General features: G+C 47.4%; 1 protein-coding gene across 11 annotated transcripts in view; it reads left to right on the top strand.

The window, feature by feature from the left end:
* synj1 (synaptojanin 1) overlaps positions 1-11871 on the top strand; it is a 131051-nt gene that overhangs the window by 39005 nt on the left and 80175 nt on the right. For all 11 annotated transcript variants that reach the window (XM_046317536.1, XM_046317525.1, XM_046317523.1 and 8 more), the window contains 3 exons: positions 455-630; positions 6854-6935; positions 7450-7602. In XM_046317536.1, the coding sequence (XP_046173492.1) occupies positions 455-630; positions 6854-6935; positions 7450-7602 (411 nt within the window). The remainder of the gene's footprint in view (positions 1-454; positions 631-6853; positions 6936-7449; positions 7603-11871) is intronic.

An 11871-nucleotide genomic window follows, 5' to 3' on the forward strand; every position in this document is an offset into this window, starting at 1 on the left:
CCCTAACTCCTCCTATAACCCTTAACCCCTAACTCCTATAACCCTTAACCCCTAACTCCTCCTATAACCCTTAACCCCAAACTCCTCCTATAACCCTTAACCCCTAACTCCTCCTATAACCCTTAACCCCTAACTCTTCCTATAACCCTTAACCCCAAACTCTTCCTATAACCCTTAACCCCAAACTCCTCCTATAACCCTTAACCCCTAACCCTCCTATAACCCTTAACCCCGAACTCCTTCTGACCCTAACCGGTTCAGCATGAAGTAGGGAGAACACATGCTCAACAAAGCACTCCAGATACATCTAACCTTACTATAACCCCAACCCCAATCAACAAAGCACTCCAGATACATCTAACCTTACATTCTCCAAGGTTCATGTACCTGGAGCAGATTTCAGATTTTTGTTTTTATGTACCTCTTAAATGTGAACCCCCCCCCCCCCTGTCAGAGTCACCTGAAGGCGTCCGAACACGCCGGAGCTGTGAAGATGATTAACTTCGACTACCATCAGATGGTGAAGGGCGGCAAAGCTGACAAACTCCACAGTGTCCTCAAACCTCAGCTCAACACGTTTCTGGATGCCTGTAGCTTCTTCTGCTACTCTGGAGAGAAGGGGGTTACCAAGTGAGACCACGCACCACACACCACACACACACCACACACCGCACCACGCACCACACCACCACACACCACGCACCACACCACACACCACACCACACCACACCACACACACCACGCACCACACGCACCACGCACACACACACACACACACCACACACACACACACACACACACACCACGCACCACACACACACACACACACACACACACACACACACACACACACACACACACACACACACACACACACCACACACCACACACACACACACACACACACACACACACACACACACACACACACACACACACACACACACACACACACACACACACACCACACACACACACACACACACACACACACACACACACACACACACACACACACACACACACACACCACACACACACACACACACACACACACCACACACCACACACACACACACACACACCACACACACACACCACACACCACACACACACACACACCACACACACACACACCACACACCACACACACCACACACCACACACACCACACACCACACACACCACACACCACACCACACACACACACACACCACACACACGCACACGTGTGCCCTCAAGCCTGGAGGGAAGCAAAAAAACTATTCCCGTTAACAAAGAAAAAGAGAAGCACCGTTTACCGGTTCAACCAGCTGACCAATCAGCCTGCTACTGACCCTTAGTAAACTTTAGGGGAGGAGAGGAAGGGAGGAGGAGGAGAGGAAGGGAGGAGGAGGAGAGAGGGATGAGAGAGGGAGGAGAGGGAGGGAGGGAAGGGAGGAGGAGGGAGGGAAGGGAGGAGGAGGGAGGGAGGGAGGAGGAGGAGAGAGGGATGAGAGAGGGAGGGAGGGAAGGGAGGAGGAGGAGAGGGAGGGAGGAGGAGGGGAGAGGGAGGGAAGGGAGGAGGAGGAGAGGAAGGGAGGAGGAGGAGAGGGAGGGAATGGAGGAGGAGGAGAGGAAGGGAGGAGGAGGAGAGGAGAGAGGGAGGAACTTTTTTTACCAGATACAATGGTATTTCACAATAAACAAATGAACTGACTTTCAGCACGCTTACAAGGGAAGGGCACTCAGCACGTAGAGCAACTAACACAAATGACTTGATGATTGGCTGAAAATAATTGTTAAGAACGTTGTGGTAGCTGTTTTTCTGTGTTTTTTTTTGTTAAAACTTCAGTGCAGATTTTGACATTATTGTTCATATTTTGCTTCTGAAAGAATTACAAATGTGTTATGGCTTTACACCCCCTGCTATAATGTGGATAAAGAGTTACCTGTCTAACAGAACACAGAGGGTGTTATGGCTTTACACCCCCTGCTATAATGTGGATAAAGAGTTACCTGTCTAACAGAACACAGAGGGTGTTATGGCTTTACACCCCCTGCTATGATGTGGATAAAGAGTTACCTGTCTAACAGAACACAGAGGGTGTTATGGCTTTACACCCCCTGCTATAATGTGGATAAAGAGTTACCTGTCTAACAGAACACAGAGGGTGGGTGTATAATGTGGTTACCTTTAACAGAACACAGAGGGTGTTATGGCTTTACACCCCCTGCTATAATGTGGATAAAGAGTTACCTGTCTAACAGAACACAGAGGGTGTTATGGCTTTACACCCCCTGCTATATTGTTGATAAAGAGTTACCTGTCTAACAGAACACAGAGGGTGTTGCACCCCCTGCTATATTGTGGATAAAGAGTTACCTGTCTAACAGAACACAGAGGGTGTTATGGCTTTACACCCCCTGCTATAATGTGGATAAAGAGTTACCTGTCTAACAGAACACAGAGGGTGTTATGGCTATAATGTGGATATAGAGTTACCTGTCTAACAGAACACAGAGGGTGTTAAGCCTCTACACCCCCTGCTATAATGTGGATATAGAGTTACCTGTCTAACAGAACACAGAGGGTGTTAAGCCTCTACACCCCCCTGCTATAATGTGGATATAGAGTTACCTGTCTAACAGAACACAGGGGTGTTATGGCTTTAGAATGGAAGCCTCTCCAACATAGTCCAGGTAGAGTTTGGCATAACTCCGGGTAGAGTTTGGCATACCTCCGGGTAGAGTTTGGCATACCTCCGGGTAGAGTTTGGCATACCTCCGGGTAGAGTTTGGCATAACTCCGGGTAGAGTTTGGCATAACTCCGGGTAGAGTTTGGCATAACTCCGGGTAGAGTTTGGCATAACTCCGGGTAGAGTTTGGCATAACTCCGGGTAGAGTTTGGCATAACTCCGGGTAGAGTTTGGCATAACTCCGGGTAGAGTTTGGCATAACTCCGGGTAGAGTTTGGCATAACTCCGGGTAGAGTTTGGCATAACTCCGGGTAGAGTTTGGCATAACTCAGGGTAGTTTACTTAGCCCTCACTTTTTTCCCCCCTATTTTGACTAATGACCTGCCAATAGCATTAAACAAAGCCTGTCTCCATGTTTGCTGATGACTCAACATTAAACAAAGCCTGTCTCCATGTTTGCTGATGACTCAACATTAAACACATCAGCTACCACAGCAAATGAAAAGCACTGCAACTCTTAAAAGCTGCAGTTAGTTTTACAATGGGTGGCAATTTAATATTTCCAAAACTAAAAGCATTGTATTTGGGACAAATCATTCACTAAACCCTAAACATCAACTAAATCTTGTAATGAATCATGTGGCAATTGAACAAGTTGAGGTGACTAAACTTCTTGGAGTAACCCTGGATTGTAAACTGTCATGGTCAAAACATGTTGATACCACAGTAGCTAAGATGGGGAGAAGTCTGTCTGTAATAAATCCCTGCTCTGCATTCTTAACAACACTATCAACAAGGCAGGTCCTACAGGCTCTAGTTTCTACCTTCTTAACAACACTATCAACAAGGCAGGTCCTCCAGGCCCTAGTTTCTACCTTCTTGACAACACTATCAACAAGGCAGGTCCTACAGGCTCTAGTTTCTACCTTCTTAACAACACTATCAACAAGGCAGGTCCTACAGGCCCTAGTTTCTACCTTCTTAACAACACTATCAACAAGGCAGGTCCTACAGGCCCTAGTTTCTACCTTCTTAACAACACTATCAACAAGGCAGGTCCTACAGGCCCTAGTTTCTACCTTCTTAACAACACTATCAACAAGGCAGGTCCTCCAGGCCCTAGTTTCTACCTTCTTAACAACACTATCAACAAGGCAGGTCCTACAGGCCCTAGTTTCTACCTTTAACAACACTATCAACAAGGCAGGTCCTACAGGCCCTAGTTTCTACCTTCTTGACAACACTATCAACAAGGCAGGTCCTCCAGGTCCTAGTTTCTACCTTCTTGACAACACTATCAACAAGGCAGGTCCTCCAGGCCCTAGTTTCTACCTTCTTAACAACACTATCAACAAGGCAGGTCCTACAGGCCCTAGTTTCTACCTTTAACAACACTATCAACAAGGCAGGTCCTACAGGCCCTAGTTTCTACCTTTAACAACACTATCAACAAGGCAGGTCCTACAGGCCCTAGTTTCTACCTTCTTAACAACACTATCAACAAGGCAGGTCCTACAGGCCCTAGTTTCTACCTTTAACAACACTATCAACAAGGCAGGTCCTACAGGCCCTAGTTTCTACCTTCTTAACAACACTATCAACAAGGCAGGCCCTACAGGCCCTAGTTTCTACCTTCTTAACAACACTATCAACAAGGCAGGCCCTAGTTTCTACCTTCTTAACAACACTACCAACAAGGCAGGTCCTACAGGCCCTAGTTTCTACCTTCTTAACAACACTATCAACAAGGCAGGTCCTACAGGCCCTAGATCTGTCGCAGCTGGACTACTGTCCAGTCATATGTTCAAGTATCACAAAGAGAGACATTACTGTATGCCCAGAACAGAGCAGCACGGCTAGACCTTAAATATACACGGAGAACTAACATCAATGACATGCATGTCCATCTCACCTCTACGCTCTAACCACTAGGCTACCTGCCGCCTCTACACTCTAACCACTAGGCTACCTGACGCCTCTACACTCTAACCACTAGGCTACCTGCCGCCTCTACACTCTAACCACTAGGCTACCTGCCGCCTCTACACTCTAACCCAGGCTAGTCTCTACACTCTAACCACTAGGCTACCTGACGCCTCTACACTCTAACCACTAGGCTATCTGCCGCCTACACTCTAACCACTAGGCTACCTCTAACCACTAGGCTACCTGCCGTCTCTACACTCTAACCACTAGGCTACCTCTACACTCTAACCACTAGGCTACCTGCCGCCTCTACACTCTAACCACTAGGCTACCTGACGCCTCTACACTCTCTAACCTAACCACTAGGCTACCTGCCTCTACACTCTAACCACTAGGCCTCTACACTCTAACCACTAGGCTACCACTAGGCTACCTGCTGCCTCTACACTCTAACCACTAGGCTACCTGCTGCCTCTACACTCTAACCACTAGGCTACCTGCCGCCTCTACACTCTAACCACTAGGCTCCCTGCCGCCTCTACACTCTGACCACTAGGCTACCCGCCGCCTCTACACTCTAACCACTAGGCTACCCGCCTCTACACTCTAACCCGCCTCTACACTCTAACCACTAGGCTACCAGCCGCCTCTACACTCTAACCACTAGGCTACCCTGCCGCCTCTCTAACCACTAGGCTACCTGCTGCCCCTCCACTCTAACCACTAGGCTACCTGCTGCCTCTACACTCTAACCACTAGGCTACCTGCCGCCTCTACACTCTAACCACTAGGCTACCTGCCGCCTCTACACTCTAACCACTAGGCTACCTGCTGCCCCTCCACTCTAACCACTAGACTACCTGCTGCCTCTACACTCTAACCACTAGGCTACACAGAGAACTAACATCAATGACATGCATGTCCATCTCTCCTGGCTCAATGTAGAGATTGACTTCGTCACTACCTGTCTTTTGAACGGTATTGACATGTTGAAAGCACTAAGACTAGTACACACCCATAGATACCCATAGATACCCATAGACACCCATAGATACCCATAGACACCCATAGATACCCATAGATACCCATAGATACCCATAGATACCCATAGACATCCATAGATACCCATAGATACCCATAGACATCCATAGATACCCATAGACATCCATAGATACCCATAGATACCCATAGACATCCATAGATACCCATAGACACCCATAGACATCCATAGATACCCATAGACATCCATAGATACCCATAGACACCCATAGACACCCATAGACACCCATAGATACCCATAGACACCCATAGATACCCATAGATACCCCACAAGACATGAGCTGTCTGTTCATAAGACTAGCACACACCCATACACAGATCAGACACCCATAGATACCCCACAAGACATGCCAGCAAAGGTCACAGTCTCCATGTCCAGACTTTCACATCAGGTCACTGAAGCCTCAGGTCACTGAAGCATCAGGTCACTAAAGCATCAGGTCACTGAAGCATCAGGTCACTAAAGCATCAGGTCACTAAAGCATCAGGTCACTAAAGCATCAGGTCACTAAAGCATCAGGTCACTAAAGCATCAGGTCACTGAAGCATCAGGTCACTAAAGCATCAGGTCACTAAAGCATCAGGTCACTGAAGCATCAGGTCACTGAAGCATCAGGTCACTGAAGCATCAGGTCACTAAAGCATCAGGTCACTAAAGCATCAGGTCACTGAAGCATCAGGTCACTAAAGCAAGAAGATAAAAAAAAAAAATATATGTATTACACAACACCTCACAGGGACTGTGAAGAGCCACACATTCTAACATACAGTACACACACACACACACACACACATATTGTAATTCTGTGGTATTGTGGATTTTATATTGTAATAATGTCTTGCATAATGTTATGGGTTGTTGATGATGTAAACCCTGTTTGGACCTTAAGAAGAGTTGTCTTGGCAATAGCTAATGGGGAAGGGTTGCCTTGGCAGCAGCTAATGGGGAAGGGTTGCCTTGGCAGCAGCTAATGGGGAAGGGTTGCCTTGGCAGCAGCTAATGGGGAAGGGTTGCCTTGGCAGCAGCTAATGGGGAAGGGTTGCCTTGGCAGCAGCTAATGGGGAAGGGTTGCCTTGGCAGCAGCTAATGGATCCTAATAAATCCTCAATTCTCTTCTCCCCCTCTCCTCCTCCTCCCCTCTTCCTCTCCTTCTTCTCCTCTCCTCCTCCTCTCCTTCTCCTCTCCCAGGTCTCAGAGTGGTACCCTCAGGACCAACTGTCTAGACTGTCTAGACAGAACCAACAGTGTCCAGGCCTACTTCGCTTTGGAGGTGAGACACACACATTCAGTCTCACACATGGACTTTAAGTTACTGGATCTCTATCTTAAGCAGCTCCTCTGTGACATGAATGTGGAGCTGGCAAAGCATGACTCATATTCGAGGAATCTCCTACCCTGACTCTCTACCCTCTCTCCATCCCTCCTCTCATCCCTCTCTCCTCTCCTCCTCCTCTCTCCCTCTCCTCCTCCTCCCTTCCCCTCCTCCCTTCCTCTCCCTCTCCTCCTCCTCCCTTCCCCTCCTCCTCCCTTCCCCTCCTTCTCCCTCTCCTCCTCCTCCCTTCCCTTCCCCTCCTCCCTTCCTCTCCTCTCCCCTCCTCCTCCTCCCTTCCTCTCCTTCTCCCTCTCCTCCTCCTCCCTCCCTCTCCTCCTCCTCCTCCCTTCCCCTCCTCCCTTCCTCTCCTTCTCCCTCTCCTCCCTCTCTCCTCTCCTCCTCCTCCTCCCTTCCCCTCCTCCTCCCTTCCCCTCCTCCCTTCCTCTCCTTCTCCCTCTCCTCTCCCCCCCAGATGTTACCTAAACAGCTAGAGGACATGGGTCTGACAGAGAAGCCCCAGCTGGTAGCCAGGTTTCAGGAAGTGTTCAGGTCCATGTGGACGGTTAACGGAGACTCTGTCAGCAAGATCTACGCTGGGACTGGAGCCCTGGATGGAAAGGCTAAGGTAGAAGAATACAGACACACAGACAGACAGACAGACAGACAGACAGACAGACAGACAGACACACAGACAGACAGACAGACAGACAGACAGACAGACAGACACACAGACACACAGACACACAGACACACAGACACACAGACACACAGACACACAGACACACAGACACACAGACACACAGACACACAGACACACAGACACAGACATACACACACAGACACACAGACAGAACCACAGACACACAGACAGACACACAGACAGAACCACAGACAGACAGAGACATATATCGATCTATCTATTCTGGGACTAGAGCCCAGAAAGTCTAAGGTAAAAGAACACTAACACCATGTAGACTAGATGTGTGTGCCCTGTTAACTCCTGTATGTGTGTGTGTGTGCTCTGTTAACTCCTGTATGTGTGTGTGCTCTGTTAACTCCTCTATGTATGTATGTGTGCTCTGTTAACTCCTGTATGTGTGTGTGCTCTGTTAACTCCTGTATGTGTGTGTGCTCTGTTAACTCCTGTATGTGTGTGTGTGTGTGTGTGTGTGCTCTGTTAACTCCTGTATGTATGTGTGTGTGCTCTGTTAACTCCTGTGTGTGTGTGTGCTCTGTTAACTCCTGTGTGTGTGTGTGCTCTGTTAACTCCTGTGTGTGTGTGTGCTCTGTTAACTCCTGTATGTGTGTGTGCTCTGTTAACTCATGTGTGTGTGTGTGTGCTCTGTTAACTCCTGTATGTGTGTGTGCTCTGTTAACTCATGTGTGTGTGTGTGTGCTCTGTTAACTCCTGTATGTGTGTGTGCTCTGTTAACTCATGTGTGTGTGTGTGTGCTCTGTTAACTCCTGTATGTGTGTGTGTGCTCTGTTAACTCCTGTATGTGTGTGTGTGCTCTGTTAACTCCTGTATGTGTGTGTGTGTGTGTGCTCTGTTAACTCCTGTATGTGTGTGTGTGCTCTGTTAACTCCTGTATGTGTGTGTGTGCTCTGTTAACTCCTGTGCTCTGTTAACTCCTGTATGTGTGTGTGCTCTGTTAACTCCTGTGTGTGTGTGTGCTCTGTTAACTCCTGTGTGTGTGTGTGCTCTGTTAACTCCTGTGTGTGTGTGTGCTCTGTTAACTCCTGTGTGTGTGTGTGCTCTGTTAACTCCTGTATGTGTGTGTGTGTGCTCTGTTAACTCCTGTATGTGTGTGTGTGTGCTCTGTTAACTCCTGTATGTGTGTGTGCTCTGTTAACTCCTGTATGTGTGTGTGCTCTGTTAACTCCTCTATGTGTGTGTGTGTGCTCTGTTAACTCCTGTATGTGTGTGTGCTCTGTTAACTCCTGTATGTATGTATGTGTGCTCTGTTAACTCCTGTATGTGTGTGTGCTCTGTTAACTCCTGTGTGTGTGTGTGCTCTGTTAACTCCTGTATGTGTGTGTGTGTGCTCTGTTAACTCCTTTTTGCTGTCCTCTGGACCTCTCCACCTGTTGGGTAAGTTGACGATCCTTTCTCCTGTATTACCCTGTTCCTGTCTGGATGTGGTGATGGTTTCCTCATTAGGGGGGGTTTGTCTGTGTGTCTTCTGTCAAATCAAATGTTACTGGTTCCACAAATGCTTGTGTTTCTAGCTCCAACAGTGCAGTAATATCTAGATAAATTGTGTTTCTAGCTCCAACAGTGCAGTAATATCTAGATAAATTGTGTTTCTAGCTCCAACAGTGCAGTAATATCTAGATAAATTGTGTTTCTAGCTCCAACAGTGCAGTAATATCTAGATAAATGCTTGTGTTTCTAGCTCCAACAGTGCAGTAATATCTAGATAAATTGTGTTTCTAGCTCCAACAGTGCAGTAATATCTAGATAAATGTTTATGTTTCTAGCTCCAACAGTGCAGTAATATCTAGATAAATGCTTGTGTTTCTAGCTCCAACAGTGCAGTAATATCTAGATCAATTGTGTTTCTAGCTCCAACAGTGCAGTAATATCTAGATAAATGTTTGTTTCTAGCTCCAACAGTGCAGTAATATCTAGATAAATGCTTGTGTTTCTAGCTCCAACAGTGCAGTAATACCTAATGCTTGTGTTTCTAGCTCCAACAGTGCAGTAATACCTAATGCTTGTGTTTCTAGCTCCAACAGTACAGTAATACCTAATGCTTGTGTTTCTAGCTCCAACAGTACAGTAATACCTAATGCTTGTGTTTCTAGCTCCAACAGTGCAGTAATATCTAGATATATGCTTATGTTACTAGCTCCAACAGTGCAGTAATATCTAGATAAATGCTTTCTAGCCGGCTAGTAACAGTGACTAAGTTCAGGGCAGGGTTCTGGGTGGAGACAGGCTAATATAATGGTGTGCTAACGCTAGTTAGCATTGGCTTGTGAAACTACCTCTATCTTCATACTGCACGCAGAAACATACAAAGGATGGTCTCCATGAGGTCATCTGATTCTGGGTTATAGAGAAGGCTTAATTGCCTAAATCTCACACTATCCCTTTAAGTATGGGCTGCCCAACCCTCTTCCTGAGTGTTAGGCTGTAAAACCTACAGGTTAATCTCCAGGAAGAGGGTTGGGCTGTAAAACCTACAGGTCGATCTCCAGGAAGAGGGTTGGACTGTTAACCTACAGGACGGTAGATCTCCAGGAAGAGGGTTGGGCTGTAAAACCTACAGGTCGATCTCCAGGAAGAGGGTTGGACTGTTAACCCACAGGACAGTAGATCTCCTAGGAAGAGGGTTGGACTGTAAAACCTACAGGACAGTAGATCTCCAGGAAGAGGGTTGGACAGTAAACCTACAGAACAGTAGATCTCCAGCAAGATGGTTTGACTGTAAACCTACAGGACAGTAGATCTCCAGGAAGAGGGTTGGGCTGTAAAACCTACAGGACAGTAGATCTCCAGGAAGAGGGTTGGACTGTAAAACCTACAGGACAGTAGATCTCCCTGTAAACCTACAGGACAGTAGATCTCCAGGAAGAGGGTTGGGCTGTAAAACCTACAGGACAGTAGATCTCCAGGAAGAGGGTTGGACTGTAAAACCTACAGGACAGTAGATCTCCAGGAAGAGGGTTGGACTGTAAACCTACAGGACAGTAGATCTCCAGGAAGAGGGTTGGGCTGTAAAACCTACAGGACAGTAGATCTCCAGGAAGAGGGTTGGACTGTTAACCTACAGGACAGTAGATCTCCAGGAAGATTGTTGGACTGTAAACCTACAGGACAGTAGATCTCCAGGAAGAGGGTTGGACTGTTAACCTACAGGACAGTAGATCTCCAGGAAGAGGGTTGGACTGTAAACCCTACAGGACAGTAGATCTCCAGGAAGAGGGTTGGACTGTAAACCTACAGGACAGTAGATCTCCAGGAAGATGGTTGGACTGTAAACCTACAGGACAGTAGATCTCCAGGAAGAGGGTTGGACTGTAAACCCTACAGGACAGTAGATCTCCAGGAAGAGGGTTGGACTGTAAACCTACAGGACAGTAGATCTCCAGGAAGAGGGTTGGACTGTTAACCTACAGGACAGTAGATCTCCAGGAAGAGGGTTGGACTGTTAACCTACAGGACAGTAGATCTCCAGGAAGGTGATTAGGCAGCCCTGCTTTAAGTGAATTACCAGTGGTTGTCACATTATTATATGGTGGTAAATGACCGCCCAATCATCACCATGTAAAAGACCATGTGATCATGATTACTGGGAGTCGTCCCTTTGGATAAAGGAAATTAATGTATGAATCTATGTGTGTATTTGTGGCATTTAAGGTCCTGTCATTCCCTCGGACTTGTGATCTCTCTTGATTTATCAAGTGTTCCTTCCTGATATACCGACATCAACCAATCATTCTATGTGTTCCGTGTTGTCCAGATGACGTGAAAATAGTATTATTCTCCTGTTTCCTGGGGATGATCCAAGATGGTGGGTGAAGTTGTGTAGTATCTGTGTCAGTGAAATACTCATCTCGCTTCTCCTCTCTCTCTCTCTCTCTCTCTCTCTCTCTCTCTCTCTCTCTCTCTCTCTCTCTCTCTCTCTCTCTCTCTCTCTCTCTCTCTCGCTCTCTCTCGCTCTCTCGCTCTCTCGCTCTCTCTCGCTCTCGCACTCTCTCGCTCGCTCTCGCTCTCGCTCTCTTTCTCTCTCGCTCTCGCTCTCTCTCTCTCTCGCTCTCTCTCTCTTTCTCTCTCGCTCTCTCTCGCTCTCTCTCTTTCTCTCTCGCTCTCTCTCTCTCTCTCTCTTTCTCTCTCGCTCTCTCTCGCTCTCTCTCGCTCTCTCGCTCTCTCTCGCTCTCTCTCTCT

The sequence above is a fragment of the Oncorhynchus gorbuscha genome, linkage group LG20, assembly GCF_021184085.1.
Source record: "Oncorhynchus gorbuscha isolate QuinsamMale2020 ecotype Even-year linkage group LG20, OgorEven_v1.0, whole genome shotgun sequence".
NCBI lineage: Eukaryota > Metazoa > Chordata > Actinopteri > Salmoniformes > Salmonidae > Oncorhynchus > Oncorhynchus gorbuscha.